At 39.1% G+C, this 17,930-nt stretch overlaps 2 protein-coding genes across 3 annotated transcripts in view; one reads left to right on the top strand and one right to left on the bottom strand.

The window, feature by feature from the left end:
- The window catches only part of PAPSS2 (3'-phosphoadenosine 5'-phosphosulfate synthase 2), a 78,345-nt gene extending 75,712 nt beyond the window's left edge, over window positions 1–2,633 (top strand). Inside the window, exons 10-12 of the mRNA XM_065893815.1 lie at window positions 116–384; window positions 1,459–1,688; window positions 2,481–2,633. Of these exons, the coding sequence (XP_065749887.1) occupies window positions 116–384; window positions 1,459–1,688; window positions 2,481–2,622 (641 nt within the window). The 3' untranslated portion in view covers window positions 2,623–2,633. The remainder of the gene's footprint in view (window positions 1–115; window positions 385–1,458; window positions 1,689–2,480) is intronic.
- A 10,164-nt stretch (window positions 2,634–12,797) lies between these two features.
- The window catches only part of ATAD1 (ATPase family AAA domain containing 1), a 51,715-nt gene continuing 46,582 nt past the window's right edge, over window positions 12,798–17,930 (bottom strand). The window contains exons 8-9 of one of the 2 annotated variants that reach the window (XM_065894457.1): window positions 16,257–16,390; window positions 12,798–14,492 (exon numbers count right to left, since the gene is read on the bottom strand). In XM_065894457.1, coding sequence (XP_065750529.1) covers window positions 14,372–14,492; window positions 16,257–16,390 — 255 coding nt within the window. In that variant the 3' untranslated portion in view covers window positions 12,798–14,371. The remainder of the gene's footprint in view (window positions 14,493–16,256; window positions 16,391–17,930) is intronic. The other variant, XM_065894456.1, reaches the window with a different exon arrangement.

The following is a 17,930-nucleotide window of genomic DNA, read 5'->3' as shown; positions in this document are numbered from 1 at the left end:
AAAGCAAGTGGATGTAACAAGTTCACTGAACAATAGACACAGCTGCACCTTTTCGTTTCTGTTCTTGCAGACAGTGCATGTCTTTGACCTTGGTGTTTCTGCTTTCCTTTCCCAGACGCAGTGTTCGCATTCCAGTTGCGCAATCCTGTCCACAACGGCCATGCTCTGCTGATGCAGGACACCCGCCGCCGGCTCCTGGAGAGAGGCTACAAGCACCCGGTCCTCCTGCTGCACCCCCTGGGGGGCTGGACCAAGGATGATGATGTGCCCCTGGACTGGCGGATGAAGCAGCACACAGCTGTGCTTGAGGAGGACGTTCTAGATCCCAAATCCACCATCGTGGCCATCTTCCCATCTCCTATGTTGTATGCTGGCCCCACAGAGGTAAGCAGCTCCCTGGGCTGGGCTATGGGACTCAGCATCTAATTTTACTTAGACGAGCCACTGAGTTTCTGGGATTCTTCTTCATGAGCAGATTCTAAAATCTTCTGGTCTCTTTACTTTATCCAACTTAATTATGTTTCCATATAGTATTTGTGAAAATGCTAGAAACACCAAATCAAACCTGTCATACACTGCCTGTGAGACTGTGGAAGTTGGTATGTGAACGAGGTGTTTAATACAGCTTACCTGGGTTACAGGGCAAGATGTATCTAGCCCAGTATTTCAGCAGCTCCAGTTACTCTTAAGTGATTCACCATGCTCGGTGAGCTATATTAGAAGGGAGAAGACGTCTTTAAAACCTTAATGTCTCCCTTTCATCATAACACACTGAGCCTATCAAACAGAGACTTTCTTTGTCCCACTGCACCACCAGTGTAGTGGATTTCAACAAGTTTACAGGAACTATGATGAACTGAAAAGGTCTCAGCCCTTTGGAATGCTCCAAACTGAGTTTAATGAATTAATTCTCTTCAACCAGATCAAAGTTCCAGGCCCCTGGCTTTCTTCCCCATCCTTTATATTTCTATCTGAGCTCTAAAGAGGGCAACTTATTTTGAAATCCCAATGCTGTGTCGAAATGGAATCAGTGTCTGCGTATGAAGGTTAATTTGCTCATTACTGACAGTCAGATGGTAAGAGATATTGGAGTTTGTAATTTCCCTTAAACTGTGATTTATTTTGAATAGGGAGGAACTGGAAAGTAAAATCCACATAGTTCTGTGGAACAGTAAGATCTGAGTGTCACTGGTCTGTTAGTCTGGAGAAATTAGGAAATATAAATTCATGGTCTAAGAGGGAGGATTCTTACCTTTAAAGCTCCTATATCCTACCCAGTATAACCAAAAAGATGACAAGAGCAGGAGTCTTGAACACCTCACTGATTTCCTTGCAATTATTAGTTGACCCACATCGCTGAATTACTTTTAAAGCAGAATAAAGGGGTGTCTCCATAAACAGGGACCCCACAGGATTGGCCAGTGATGACCAGCATGTCCTTTATGTGATGTTTCCTAGGTCCAATGGCACTGCAGGTCCCGGATGGTTGCAGGGGCCAATTTCTACATTGTGGGCCGGGACCCTGCAGGAATGCCCCACCCTGAGACCAAGAAAGACCTGTATGAACCTACTCATGGGGCCAAGGTCTTGACCATGGCCCCTGGCCTCACCTCTGTGGAAATCATTCCATTCCGAGTGGCTGCCTACAACAAAGCCAAAAAAGCCATGGACTTCTATGATCCAGCAAGGTAGGTTTTCAGAGGAAAATTCTTATTTTTAATTTTTTTGCGTTACGCGGGCCTCTCACTGTTGTGGCCTCTCCCGTTGCGGAGCACAGGCTCTGGACGTGTAGGCTCAGCGGCCATGGCTCATGGGCCCAGCCGCCCCGCGGCATGTGGGATCTTCCCAGACTGGGGCATGAACCCACGTCCCCTGCACTGGCAGGCAGACTCTCAACCACTGCACCACCAGGGAAGCCCCAGAGGAAAATTCTTTAAATCAACATCTGTACAGCTGGAATGATGAGGCAAAATTTTGGAAAGCTCCCCAGTACATCTCCACTAATTGGAATGAGAGTCCCTTGAAAGCTAAGACCTGGTCTTGCACATTTCGTGCCCCCTAAAGTTGTAGCACAACCCCTTGCATATAGTAGATGGTCCATAAATATTTCTTTTTTAACATACATTCCTTGAGCATGCACTGAGTGCCTGGCACATTATGTGAAAGGAAGTAAACACAGAAAAAGATTTCAATGAGCATTTATAGAGCACGCACCACGCTCAGAGCTCACACAAGTAGGCAGAGCTAATAGAAGACGCCTTCCATGAACTGAGTAGGTACACAGTATTGAATGGGTAGCTGCCACGATTTCCCTTTCTTCTGCCAGTTCCTTTACTGAAGACTTAGCGAATTGCTTATTTTAGAAGATGCAGCATTTTACAGAAAGAAAAAATGTGGTCTCAGAACCCATCCTACTCCTGGGATCTTTAAGGTAGATGTTATTTACGTATGCTGAGTTCTTTGTTGCCACCCTCTGACAGGCACAATGAGTTTGACTTCATCTCAGGAACTCGTATGAGGAAGCTGGCCCGGGAAGGAGAGAATCCCCCAGATGGCTTCATGGCCCCCAAAGCATGGAAAGTCCTGACAGATTATTACAGGTCCCTGGAGAAGAACAACTAAATGCCCTTCAGCACCAGAGTTTCTTTCTGAAGTGCTCTGTGATTTCTTTTTCTATTTTTGTGATTAGATGCTTTGTATCCAACTGCTTCTCAATGATTGACTTTAAAGTTAATGTTTTATAATGAGGTAAAAATGTTGTCTATAATTTAAAGTCAACATATATATACACACACACACGTGTGTGTGTGTATATATATAAAGTAAAACTGAAGACCAAACCTTAGCAGGTAAAAGCAATATTATTATTTCAGAATGAAATTAGTTGTATTTTCTACTGCATCTGAGCAGTAGGTCCCAGATTTCGTAAAGCTTTGACCATGTGTCTAGTTTACTTGCCAAAAAGTAAAGCATGTCTCCCAGCTTAAGTCTTGCCAACCTGCATTCTCCCATGTTATATACCAGTAGTAAAGGAAATGAGATGGGCAGCCCCTTCTATACAGCTGACAAAAAAAAAAACCCAAGAAAATCTCACCCCAAATGAGGAGTGGCTCATGTCAAGATTCTTGCTAGTATTTCCCTCGTGCCCGTATCCAGCCTTATTGCCCAGTATCTTAGGTGCTGAACTATGACCTGACTGGAGAAACCAAATGTGTGAAAATGTGAAGTTAATCTCAGAGATCTATGCAACCTAGTTCTGCCACGGAAGTTATATTATCTAATAAGAAAAGAAGTCTTAATAGTTTTCTGTGAATAATGTAACTCCAGTTAAACGGTCTTTTAATTAAATAGCATACAGGGCTTTGATGAAAAGATTTGCACCCAGGCCTCAAACAATCTGGCAATGTTGTGGACATTTAATTTTTCTCCTCTTTGCTGTGGTCATTGTGTCTATGGAGAGGCTGCGCCTATTACCTGCAGCGGCATCAGCTGTGACCAAAACCAATTCAGACCATCAGACTAGCGAGCTGCTGGAACCGGCCAAAAACGCAGGAAGCTCCAAACTTTTCATCTTACAGGTGATCAAACTAAGACGGTGCACAAGCACAGGCTTCATGAAGTAACGAAAGTGCCAAGTCGGCGTTGTGGAAGTACTGGTGGCACTGAACGCGCACCCAGGCCACTCGACTCCCAGGCTGGTGCCTTGTCTGCCCTGTACAACACGGGAGCTGGACCTGGTCTCCCTCAACTTCTTAACAAAACCCCTTGAACAGAGGGCACCCCCTGAACTCTTTGAACAGTGGGCACTTCTTGGATGCTGTAAGGTCCGGAGTTTTCTAAACCCAGCTGATTTTATTGCAGTTGAAAAAAATAATTTCCCAAAGACGCATGCTGTTCTGAAACATTCAACCTCTGATGGCTTTACCTTCTGGGAGGCACTCTTGCACCTTCTGCATAATTCCTTGTTACTAAGGAATATATGAAGAAATAGTACCTTTTGTACATAGGTCTCTCTGGAAGAGACTTAAGACTGGAAAGAGAAAACTGTGATTTTTTTTCATACTGTTTTTTTTAAATGCTAAACCAAGCTAATGAAAGTTCTTTTGAGAATAAATCACAGTGGCCACAGCAAAGTATGACTGACTATCTTTAATAGCACAGTGCCTATATTCATTTAATCAGAGGTCCTCACTACTGCCTTTTTAAAAAACAGCATATTTATTGAAAACATGAGACAAGATGTAGGTGCCTTAACCAATGTATTTTGTGATTTTTTTAATATATTTAAAACTGCTCTTCTGCTTGAGTACCACTTAGTGCAAATGATTATTTCTATGTACAACTGATGCTTGTCCTTATTTTAATAAATTTCTCAAAATTAAGGCTGAGTCTTTTCTGCATCTCGTATCAAGTGTGCATTGACATCTGTTGGTTGAAGCCCTTGTGACTTGGTATAACTGGAGAGAAACAGCAGCTGTCTTTCAGACCATAATTAAGAGGCTGTTTGTTTACCCTTGTTCCTGTCATCTTTTAAACTGTGCTCTCCATGTGAATGACACATGGTTTCAGCCAAGCACTACAGTTCCTCAGGGACCTCACCCCAGGATTTCAGTGCACTGGGATCTGACAAACTTTAAAAATTTTTCCTAACTCATTGTTCCCTTTTCTTCAAAGTGCCTCCATAGAATTTCACCAGCAGGGTTAGAAGTAGTTGTGCTTCTTCCACACCTCCACTCACCTCAGCAGTTGCTACTGGTGTATGCTAAAAGGATACCTGTTTCCACCCACACTTTCAGTGGCCTTCAGACAGGCCTGCAGCTTTGGGGCTTTTTCCCTCCTTCAGTCCCTGCCTCTCTTCTGTCCTGAAGGCTTCATGCAAAGTTTTGTTCCTGTCCTCACTCCAAACAAAACTGGTGTGATAGCCAGCCCAAAGGTGCCACTTGTTACCGCTTCCTCTTTCTCCCCAGATCCTTACTTGCTGGCACCTGGACAAAGTAGAGCAGGGAATGTGTAAGTAGATAAAGATATGTGGTGCTGAGGGAGTGCTGAGGGAGTGCAGGGCAGTGTGAAGGGCATATGTAAATCATTCATTCAGATAACGGTGGACTTACAAATCTATCAGCATTTATATCAGGCCACAAGATTCCTTTCCAATCCATCTTCCCTGCAAGAAGAAACAAATCTTAGTGATTTGAGAACAGCAAGTTCATCTTTGTATTTTCCTCATCTTCCTCCTATTAACCTGACTTTTAGGTCTAGCATGGATCTTGAATATACTTTCCTGATGGGTAAGTAATCAGGAAATTAGATGAGCACCAGAGCAATCAACAATGTGTAAAGGTTTGAGAGAACACAGTGCAGCTTTTGCCTTTGAGATTTTGAATGATACAGGTTTCTATTATTTATGTATATCCCACTACCAATAATGCACAAATTATCAAGAATTAACTATATAGATATTTAAAGAATAACCACTAATTTTTTTCTTCTCTCTAGCATTCATTTAATTCTTTGGTCAATATTAGCTATTATTGGGCCACTCATACATATTCACCAAATGATTAAAGTGATGTATACAAGCAATTCACTAATACTCCAAGGGTGCCTATTGTTTTTGCTTATATTGTAATTTTATTGAAATTATTACTAAAAATAAATGAATCAATGATGAGCTCGGACATTTTAGTCTGATTAAAAACCTAGACAAAATAAAATACTTTTTTACGGGGCTAGGAAAGAGTGATGACGCAAAGAACTCTTGACAAACTGAGAAACAAGCCTTTCGTAGGTAAGTCTTGTAGTTCTTCAATGGCTTATCTTTAGTAACGGAAGTAACCTCCCCTACCCGCCAAGCCATTAGCTTTTCCATAGATTTCCTCATTTGGATTAACTGCAGGAAAGACCAGTCCCAATCAGTAAGAAATCTAAATTATAGAATGTTTTAAAAAGTAATACAGTTTTATTACCTTCAAATACATAAGCAACAAACAGAGGGGCACAGCTTTTTAAATGTCATAACATGTAATTGTTGGCAACAATAATACATACTTTATTTTGGTAAAGTTCTTATATAGGGTTGGCTTGTTTCAGAAACTCAAACCTGCTCTGCACCTATTTTACTAAAATGTTTGTGAAAGCTCTTACATACTGTAATGTATTAAACACACTTATGGGTAAAGAAAAATCTTGATTATATTTATTGCATAAGCCTGTTTTCCATAAATAGTTCAAAGGTAAACTTCAGCTCAGCACAGGTTTAAAAAATAATGGCCTACTTCCATGTAAACAACTCCAATATTGATCTGGCCTTTTAAACTAGTTAAAAGACTGGCGTCTATAAATGTATTCACCAAGAAGAACCTCCGTTTATGGAAGAAATTAATTCCATCAACCACTAAGGAGGTTGGACCCCAATCCTATCTTCAAATTATAAAAAAATTTATATAAAGTAGCAGATCTTTGGACATTCAAAGTAAACCAACGAAAAAGCTTACAGCTTCAAAAGAGCCCAAGAAACACATTTAATAAACAAAAACATCAAGTACCTGGAAGTGTCTATGACTTTACCTAATGGCATGTTTCAGAACTTATGCCTATTAAAACAAGTCCAGGGACTTCCCTGGGGGCACAGTGATTAAGAATCCACCTGCCAATGCAGGGGACATGGGTTCAATCCCTGGTCTGGGAAGATCCCACATGCCACAGAGCAACTGACCCTGTGCGCCACAACTACTGAGCCTGCGCTCTAGAGCCCATGTGATGCAACTATTAAGCCCACGTGCCGCAACTACTGAATCCCATGCTCTGCAACTACTGAGCCCCTGTGCTGCAACCACTGAAGCCCGTGTGCCTAGAGCCCGTATTCCACAACAAGATAAGCCTCCACATTGAGAAGGCTGTGCACCGCAACGAAGAGTAGCCTCCACTCGCTGCAACTAGAGAAAGCCTGTGCGCAGCAACGAAGACCCAATGCAGCAAAAAAAAAAAAAGCCTCCATTCTTGAAGACTCCAATTTAAAGAAAACAAAAACAAGTCCATTTACCAAGGCTGACACCCATCAGTAGCTAAGAAAGTCACCCAGTTTAGAAGTCCTGATAATCAGGTCAGTATTGCTAAGGCCCCAAAATGTCTATCAACACGGCCACTGTTGCATCAGTGTGCTGTTTAGTGAAAACTGGGATGGGAACTTAAAAGCACGTCTTTGCACAGATAAGGAAATGGAAGCCCAAAAATGTGAGATGACGACTCTAAGGACGTGATGACCTGCAGACATATTCACTTGCTAGTTTCCAAGGCATTTTCATATGTTTCTTAAAACAATAACAGAAGGTACACATTATGATTTCTATTTACAGATAAGGGAACAGATGCCCACGAAAGTAAAGAGATTTTGCCCAAGGCTGCACTGTGCACGCGCTCTCTAGCGCACTCTCCAACATAGAGTTCCACGACTGGGACTGAAACTTATAAAGCTGAAAATGAACTTTACGTGACTTATAATAAATCCCTGCACAATTTCTTCTGCTAGAATGTAGAAGGATGCAAAAGACTTTCACTTCCATATAGTAACAAGAAAAGGCCAGACAAAATAAAAATAATACTTTTCCAGGAGACAAGCAAAGAACAGTAGATGCAAGGACTTTTTCATTAACTGACTTCTAGGCAGAAATAAGCCCTTCCGAAATGAGCAGAGAGCCTTGGTACTTTTTTTTATACCAGGGTAGACTCCTGAGAATGGATACAGTGTGTGGAAGAGCAGGCCTCCCTTGGATGGAGAGACTTTGCAGGTAGGTGGAGAATTCAGCCAACACTCAGACAATAGTGATTGAAATCTGGAAACACATTTAAAAACAAACTGCTAGGCTAGACAAGTCCTCTTCCCTGGATTTTTCAGAGAAAATGGCAGAAGAGGGGCTCAAAGTCTTGTGCATTCTCATGGTGACTGGATGCCAGAACCCTGTCAGAACTGAATATAGAGAAGAACCACAAACATCTGAACCTGCACCTAAACCCCTCCCAGCTCAAATACTGCCAAGATCAAAAGGCAACTGCCTGAGAGGGTAGGGGTTGGGCTAAGCCTGGTCTACTCAATCTTGTTAAAGCTACAGCCCAGACTCAGCCTAACTCTTCTCTAAGAGAAACGGCAATGATCAGCCCTTCACGCTAACTGCCTATCAGAGGAATGGGCTTGTACTTCCTGGAAATAAAACAAAAACCCATGTTATACTTCAGTCTCCACTGTTCTGTTTTACACCTACTATCTGTAACAACATAAATTACAAGTTAAAAAGTGATCACCTGGCTGCAGAGTTGGGCATGCCAAGTAGCAATCCATCATCAAGTGGTAAAGCTTATGGGACTGGACCAAACAGTCCCTAAAGTCCTGTCCACACAAACTGTAATGTATATTGCTCATATGTCCAGCATGCCCACTGGAGTCATAATACTGCCCTTGGCAGTACTAGCTTCGTGTGACCAGCTGGCCATTTACCACTTTCTTGTCTAGCCACATTCTCCACAATACTCAATTTTCTTCGGATGAAACCCCACTCTCCTTTTGCAGTTGACCAGCAAATCCAGATACAGTTGGCCCTTGAACAACGGAGGGGTTAGGGGTGCCGACTCTCTTCACAGTCAAAAATCCCCGAATAACTTATAGTCGGCCCTCCGTATCCACAGTTCCCTGTATCCGTGGTTCTGAACCTGCAGATTCAACCAACCACAGACTGTGTAGTACCGTGGTATTTACTACTGAAAAAAGTCTTGAGGGTAAGTGGACCAATGCAGTTCAAACCTGTGTCATTCAAGGGTCAAGTGTACTTTTGCTCTCAAACCATTTAAGCCAAAGGAGTTCCTGAAGGGTCATGCTCTCAAAGCTCCAGAACCGCCAGGAGGTGATTTTTGACCTGGCTTTGCACACTTCCAGGATTTTGAATCTTGAATGGGGCAATTTAAAGATAAACATCTGGAGTTCATTTAATCCAGTAGAGGAATGAAAGCAAGATTCTTAAGCAATTCCTGTTAAAAAAACTTATGGAGCTTTCAGAGTTCCTAACCTGAGTCCAGTTCTTCAGCTTCCCTCTGATCTTAAGAGCTCCTCATATCCTTCAAATAAATCCTTTATTGCTTAGGTCAGCTAGAGTTGATTGCCTGCGATGGAACCCTAACTGGTACTCTTCACAAGGCTATGACTGTGGCCCGGGAGACGATGCTCATCTCCCTCAGACATGTCTGCAAAGGACTTTATTTACTGGATGATATATTACCATCCCGTTTGAATATCTTGGTCATTCTTAGAATTTCTGGAAGCTATGTATCTTCAGGACAGTGAGGCATACTCCACTGTGTTCTATTCTCAGCTCCAAATCTTGCATGTTGGTAATTATTTCAATGTTTGGCTCTAGTTTTAAAACTGAGCTGTCATGATTCACGAACCTGTGTCCTTGATGCATTCCACAGCAGCGCTAACATTCACGGAAACTGTATCTCACAGCAAACAAGCTTTTATCTAAAATTGTTCTCAAACAGATTTATAACAGTAAATATTAGACAATCACAAAAATATACTCCCAGTTCAGTGTTTTGGTAATGAGACCCTTATGCGGTGTTAGTATTAACAGTGTAAAATTCACACCAGTGTTAACGAAGGAGGTTTAATTTTTACTCACATGCTAAATGGTTTTTTTTTAGGTTTGATCTCATTTGCTTTTGGCATCTGTGCTATGCAGGCATACCTTGGAGATATTGTGGGTTTGGTTCCAGACCACTGCAATAAAGCAAATCTCTCAGTAGAGCAAGTCACACAAATTTTTTGGTTTCCCAGTACACATACAAGTTATGTTTACACTGTAGTGTAGTCTATTGAGTATATAACAGCATTATGTCTAAAAAAACAATGTACATACCTTAAAAAATACTTTGTTGCTAAAAATGCTAACCATCATCTGACAATGCAGGGTTGCCACAAACCTTCAATTTGTTTAAAAAAAAAAAAGCACTATTTGTGAAGCACAGTAAAACAATGTGTATACCCTTACATCTTTTCCTCAATACAATTTCATGAACATGATGACCTGGACAGTTTGCGGTACGCGGACCTCTCACTGTTGTGGCCTCTCCTGTTGCGGAGCACAGGCTCCAGACGTGCAGGCTCAGCGGCCATGGCTCACGGGCCTAGCCGCTCCGCGGCATGTGGGATCTTCCCGGACCAGGGCACGAACCCGTGTCCCCTGCATCAGCAGGCAGACTCTCAACCGCTGCGCCACCAGGGAAGCCCTAGAGCTGTAACTTTTGACAACATGGATGGACTGAGAGATTGTCATATTAAGTGAAGTCAGACAGAGAAAGACAAATATATCACTTCTATGTAGAATCTAAAAAACAAATGAACTTATTTACGAAACAGAAACACGCACAGACAGAGAAAACAAACTTACAGTTACCAAAGGGGAAAGGGTGGGGGGGAGGGATAAATCAGGAGTTTGAGATTAACATATACACACTATGTATAAAATAGATAAACAAGAACCTACTGTAATGGAATATTACGCAGCCATAAAAAGAAACGAAATTGAGTTATTTGTAGTGAGGTGGATGGACCTAGAGTCTGTCATACAGAGTGAAATAAGTCAGAAAGAGAAAAATAAATACCGTACGCTAACACATATATATGAAATCAAAAAAAAATTTTAAAAAGTTATGAAGAACCTAGGGGCAGGACAGGAATAAAGACACAGATGTAGAGAATGGACTTGAGGACACAGGGAGGGGGAAGGGTAAGCTGGGACAAAGTGAGAGAGTGCATGGACTTATACACTACCAAATGTAAAACAGATAGCTAATGGGAAGTAGCCGCATAGCACAGGGAGATCAGCTCGGTGCTTTGTGACCACCTAGAGGGGTGGGATAGGGAGGGTGGGAGAGAGACGCAAGAGGGAGGAGATATGGGGATATATGTATATGTATAGCTGATTTACTTTGTTATAAAGCAGAAACTAACACACCACTGTAAAGCAATTACACTCCAATAAAGATGTTAAAAAAAAAAATTGAACCTACTGTATAGCACAGGGAACTATATTCAAAATCTTATAATAACCTATAATGGAAAAGAATCTGAAAAAGATTTTATATATATATAAAATACATAAATATATAAAAAAGATTTATATATATTTATATATACACATACATATCTGAGTCACTTTGCTGTTCACCTGAAACTAACACAACATTGCAAATCAACTATACTTCAATTAAAAAGAGAGAGAGAGAGAGAGAGCGTGAGCTGTAACTTCTGAGACGATTAGGGAACTCTATCTTTGATAACTAAATTTATAACAATTTCAGTAATGAAGGCTCTCTAAATATTCTGTCAGCTCTAAATGGAATGATTCTATGGCTTTATTTGAGGCTTCCAGTTGGTGCTGGGATTTTAGCCATGCAGGATATATGCTTAGCATATCAGAATTCTATTCAATATTCTGACCTTAAGAGAAGCTAAAAAGAGAATTATAAAATATACATCATCGAATTCATTTCCTTTATCCAGAAGAAGCTGTAACCTTTGTCCACAAATAAAACAATTCTAGTTTAAAAAAGAAAAATTCCTACCAACGGAATTCCTACCATTTTTATTCAGGCACACTCAAAGCTTGAGACATCCTAGACTCCAAACCTTCAAGTTATAGCTACTAAGATATGAGATTATTGTGGTCATATAGAATATTTAGATTACTCCAATCCAGCTATTGATAACATGGTGAATTCTGCATCACCCTGCAGGTGCAGGGTTGAATGAGAAAGGAGATAAATTGGAAAGGGGATACTGAATTGATTCAAATATTGAGTTTCTAAACTCTATTTTTAAAAGGGCAAGGAATAGTTTGAAACACATCAGACTTACCAGATGTCTTCCAACAATGAGGCTTTTAGAGCAACATCACAGGTGATCATTTCATCTCAATCCCTAGAGTAGAGATCTAGGGATCATGGAAATAGTTTAAGCATGGAGAATACTTAAAAATTGAGCCTGGTCAAACAGATGAGTACATCAGTGTGTAAAAGCAATAAAATAATGTGATAGCAAACATCTGAACAGTACTATGGAAGGCACTATGCTACGTGCCTTACATACGTCATCTCATTACACACCCTATAAGATGAGTGCCACTGTCACTCCATTTTATAAATGAGGAACTGAGTCTCATTAAGTTACGTGTCTAGTCCACGTATACACAGTTAATTAATAGGGAGCCTGGATTTAAACTCAGGCAGTCTAACTCTAGATCCAGTACTTTTCACTGTTAGCCAAAATGAAATACCTTAGAACCTAGAATCCAATGCATGCCAAAAGCTTACATCAAACATGTCTACAGCAAAGGATATATAACACTAAATGTTCCTTAAAATCATAAAGTTGCCTCAATTACTTTAAGATATTAAGATGCCTAGATGAGTCGTGTTGTTGGCTTTCGTTTATTTCTCTAACTTCATTTGATGATTCAAACTATGATAAATTTAACTACTACTATTGGATATTCTGAATTTAAAAGAAGATAAAAAGAAAGGACATGAAGAGAGATATGTCACTCCTATCTTTGATCAGTATGCCATCAGATTAAAATTAAATGACTACTGAAGTTCATACTAAAACAAAATAATGGTTATATACTAGAATGTATGCTATAAAAGTTACACAGCAAGATGAAAACAGTCCAAGGGCAAGTTTTATAAACCAAAACAACCCCAGAAAATTTTACATAACTGAAGAAGACAAAGGAGTAAGTAGAGAAAACTCAATTAAGAGGGACCTCTTTATTACATATTTATAAAATAATAGTATAATATAGTTATTAAAAATGGAGATGAAATATTTTATTTTTGGTATCTTATGTTTTGCATTGAATTTTTCAATCATCTTCACAATTTTTCAAAACTTGAACCTCTACCCCACCCACCATTCAAAGAACAAATGAAGAACAAACTATCCAATGGGTTCTAGTGAGAGACTTAATATCAAAGAAATTAATCCAGTAGCTCATGAATTAAGATTGAGAATTTTCAAAGAAATACAATAAAAACAAAAATTCAGAAGGCACCTCAAGGTCATATTGTGCCATTTTCCTCATGCTGTGTGTTTAAGTGCCTATAACAGAATTCTGGTTAATGAAATTTTGGACAAAAAAAGTGTCATATTTTGTGCACACAGCATCAAATGACTACAGATACAATATGGGGACTCTGCTGTGCATATCTGTACTAAGTAGGGCATAATTTATAATATGCGAAGAAAAAAAATTTTAATTACAAAATGGGTATTTTTAGCACATTTAGTAACAGCTAGTTGTTTTAAACTATCATTTCATTTTTGATGACCAAATTATATGTGACCATAATTAAAGAACATATAATTTTAAAATAATACTAATAAACCATGGTTACAACAGAACTGTTACATTAAATGAAGAAAGGAAAGTCACATACATGTACTGCATGGCACTGAGGTTTTTCAAAGCCATTCTTTTGAAAGGCTTTCAGTCCACCTTCACATGTATCAGTTAAAAAAATGTCTCTACTCAGTGTGCTTGCAGAAGGAGATGAAGTCAGTTCTGATCACCCAAGTGGCTGACAAGCACTCAGTGCTGATCACTGAGCAAGTCTTTTGTCTGACTACCCTGACAACCATGACTGAGCCACATCTAAGTCTCTGATGCGGCAACTCCAACTATTCAACAGCACAGAACACCTCAGAAACACAAAAAACCACAAACAACAACTGAAACAAGTGACAACTAGAAATGGCTGAATCACTGTACCTTTTAGACACAACCATTAACCTTAGTTTTGTGATATGCTATTTGGTACTTTTTGATTCAGTAGTTGGAGTAAAAAAAAGTTTCTGTATTCAAACCTATTTACAGAATGTCAATATAAAATGTGTGAATATATACATTTAATATACACACATGCACGCACGCGCGCGCACACACACACACACACACACACTCATATATCTAGAAACCAGCACTTAGCCATGTCCCCAATTCTCACTAATGACTCAGTAAATCATTTGTTACTTTAAGACCAGCTTAGATGCTATAAGGCTGCAACATATGGCTAAAGAGGTCAAACACAAGCACCCACACTCAGGCTAATTAAATTGTTCCTCCTCATGATTTTCCACAAGTAGTAATACCATTTATATAACAACTATATCTCAATAACTTAGAATTCAGAGTATAAAACCAGTGTCATGAACATATAACTCCCTCACTGTTTAAAGAACACTCCTCCTTCTGTTCTATTTCCACTAATGGTAAGAGGGCACACCAAACTGGATCACACTGAACTGTACAAATTATCTTTACTCTCAATCTAAACAAACGTGAGTTAAAACATTCTGAAATGCTGCATCCTTTGATTTCTTCATCTTTTCAATTGCCCGATGCAGGTCCTGTTGTTGCACAGGTCGAATTTCATCTTCATCATGGCTAAAATGCAAAAAAAAAAACCCACCAAATAATTTTAGAATACATCTTGCTAAAATATTTTACCAAGACTAAAAAATGAAGTCTCTTACATCCAAGACCCCAAAGACAACCACAATTTACAGCTTCACGTGAATTCTTCCAAGGAATTAATCTATGCATATAAATGTCTTAAGAGATTTTTAAAAAGCACTTACCAGCAAGAGGTAGGAAGCTAAAATGGCTGGCTATAAACATTATAGCTTGGTAACTAAAATCAGATACTTCACACTAAGAATATAAAGGTGTGAAAGTTGATCTGAATGGATTATAATTCTAATCAAGGATTCAAAAGTTATTCCCATTAAAACTGGAATTAAAAAGTAGCAGTCTTATCATGCATGTGTTTAGCTTTTGATAAACAAAACAAAATTCATTCCTACTAATAAAAACCAACCACTCTAAGTCCTCCCCACTTCAATAAGGAGAAAAATATGATCCAATATATAATATCTCCTTTGTAACCTATAAACACTCAGGAAAAATAATTCAGGGAAAAAGTTATGATAACCTAAGTCCATTACCCAGACTTTTTGCATTGAAATATAACATTTTCAGGGCTTTAAGGACAGCAGAAAAACAGAATTTTCATTAAAATAATTTATTTAAGTAAAATTTATTCATAGGGTTTTTTTTTTTTTTCTCCTCTTAACATATACAAGAATAAAAATCTTCAGAAGATAGATTCTTGGCTACAGAGGTCAAAAGTATTCCCAATTTTAGTGCTAGAGTAGCTGGATTAATCTGGCAACAAATAAATGGAGTGACCCTCTCCACGAAGGGGCCCAAGGGAACACTGAAGATAGGTCCAGAACCAGTGCAGGCACAGCTCCAAGTTAACAGGGTAGCTTTCATGCAAACCTTTCTATACCAAGAGAAACCTTTTTTGGCAAAGCTTGCTAGGCAATACAATGTAATTAAACACATGAATAAGACAGGCAAATCCAGGTCACTTGGAATGAAAGCCTCAGGAGATGAAGAAGGGAAACTAAGAAACAATGGGGCAAGAGGTACAGAATTCATTCGACACAAGCCCCCAAAAGTACACTGGTTTGCTAAGAGTCACGTTAGAAGGTTGATATTTTGAACAGGGGCTTAGAAATGCAGGGTTATACTGGTTCAGGGCAAGCGGCCTTATGGGAAACACAGAACTTTTGTTCATCAGAGCTGCATTATTCCATATTCCAGTTCACTAATACGGCTGGTACAAGATTGGTTTCTCAAGCTCAAGATACTTTGAAACTGGTTTCAAGTTTGCTGTAGGGACAAATGACTTCTTTTTTAGTAAATACATTATTAACAAGTTGAAGTCTAGTCCACAGCAATGTCCCCATAAATGTGAAATTTCTGGAAGACAAGGCACTCATTTCCATAATGTAGAAATTTAAAATACAAAAGCAATCCAGGGATACCAGAGCAGCTGTTTTCCTGGTAGAGATGGGTAAGCTTAAGTTTGTCAGCTTTCTGTAACCCAGCTCATGGATTTCCAGTAGAAATTCAGCTTTTACTTCTTGCGATGCTTCCCAAAACCACCCTCCCTTGCAAATTCATTTCCAGAATTCTCCTTCAGAAAAAAGGCAGTAAATAACGTTAGGGGAATTTTAAATTCCAATCTACCTTTTTATTCCATAAGCAGAGTTGGTATTATAAAGCAAAATAAAAGGAACTATCCCAAAAGCTCTAAAAGGGTTTGACAAATATTAAGAGATCAACTCTAAATACACATACCTTTCTTCTGATGTAGAATTAACATATTCCCTGACACAGAGGAGGGCAGCATCTCGACACATCTCCTTTAGGTCACTTCCTGAAAACCCATCAGTTTCCTGGGCAACTTCCAGCAGGTCCACATGCCTATCCACCTTAAATAAATATAAAACATGCTTTAAAAAAAATGTAAAATATACTGCAAAAGATATATCCAAACATTCTCAGAATTAAAGAAAGTTAAGCATATTGGAACAGCATGGGAGGAGAATCAATAGATAGTATTTTCAGTCTCTAGAAGTTTTCTTTTTTTAACCATAAAAGCTTAAAATTTGACATCTAATTTTCAGTAATTGTCATTATGACCAAAACATAAATAAGTCTTACTAGATATATCACAGAGTGATGGGGAAGAATAGGCATTCGAATATTGCTGGATTGACTTTGGTGCCTCTTAGGAAGGTCCCACTTTGACACTTCTTTATAATATAGTCAACATACTTGGCAAATAGCCTGGATCATTAAGTCCTGAGACTTGATTTTTGTAATATTATGATATTACAAAAATCATATTCTACTAAAATATTCTAACCCTCATTTTAACTGTACTGCTTTGATATTCTACTACCTCAACACTAATTCAGCACCTATGGTTTTGCTCCCCAACCTAAGCTTATACAGTCAAGCCAATTAAGTGATCCTCCTGGGCACATAACAGACTTGGGATAGTTAAAAGCTGATATGTAGCTTAAGAAGAGAAAATGAGAAAGAAAAAAATTAATTATAGTAACTACCCTGTATTAAATGATTCCTATATTTCATTTGCTGTATTAAGTACTTTTCATGGAGTATTCTCATTTAATCCTGACAGGGAAGTATTCTCATTTTCGTTTACAGAACATAGTAAAACCTGCAGAGGTTAAATAAATTGCCCAAGGTCACACCATTGCCAGAGCCAGGGTTTGAACACAATGCAGTAAAGATCCAGCTGTATTTTTTCCCCCAAATAGCTAACCGTTTGTCTTAACATTTATTTTCCCCAAGTTGACTGGAAATGATATCTTCATTTGTTACTAAATTCCCATTTGTCTTTATGGAAGACCCTGGTGTAACTCTACACAAGGACAAGAGACTTGGAGGTAAGACAACACGGGATCTACTGTTAACTCTGCAACTGTGACCTCACATGACAGTGTTCTCAGTCCTAAATGTGGAGATTAAATAAAGAGAAATCACATATTCTTTGATAAAAAGAAAACTGCACCCAGAAGGTAGGTGTGGAACAGGCAAGGAAAATGGTAAACTACATATAGATAAATCTAAGCTTTAATATATAAAAACAGTAATAATAATCATTTAATTTGGGGTAAAGAACTAAGTAGCACTAAAAGAGAATGTGTACCTTCCAAATGACTAGAGGAAGAGGGAAAAAGGAATGAAGAACACAAGAGCAACACTAAAGAACGAAGGACGGGTGGGGAGGTAGGGGAACTGGAGGGGGAAAGGGGAAGGTGTGGGCAGGGGGTGGGTGGGGGGAGTCCAGGGAGGAAAAAAAAAGCATAATACATGGAAAGCACTAAAATAAAAAAGAACAAATGCAAATTTATCAGTAATCACCACAAACACAAACAGAAATCATTACATAATGATAAAAAATAATTCACCAGAAAAATATAACAAATGGACAAACCTGCA

The sequence above is a fragment of the Phocoena phocoena genome, chromosome 16, assembly GCF_963924675.1.
Source record: "Phocoena phocoena chromosome 16, mPhoPho1.1, whole genome shotgun sequence".
Classification (NCBI taxonomy): Eukaryota; Metazoa; Chordata; class Mammalia; order Artiodactyla; family Phocoenidae; genus Phocoena; species Phocoena phocoena.
Note: the sequence above shows the minus strand (reverse complement) of the source record. Positions and strands in the feature narration are given on the sequence as shown.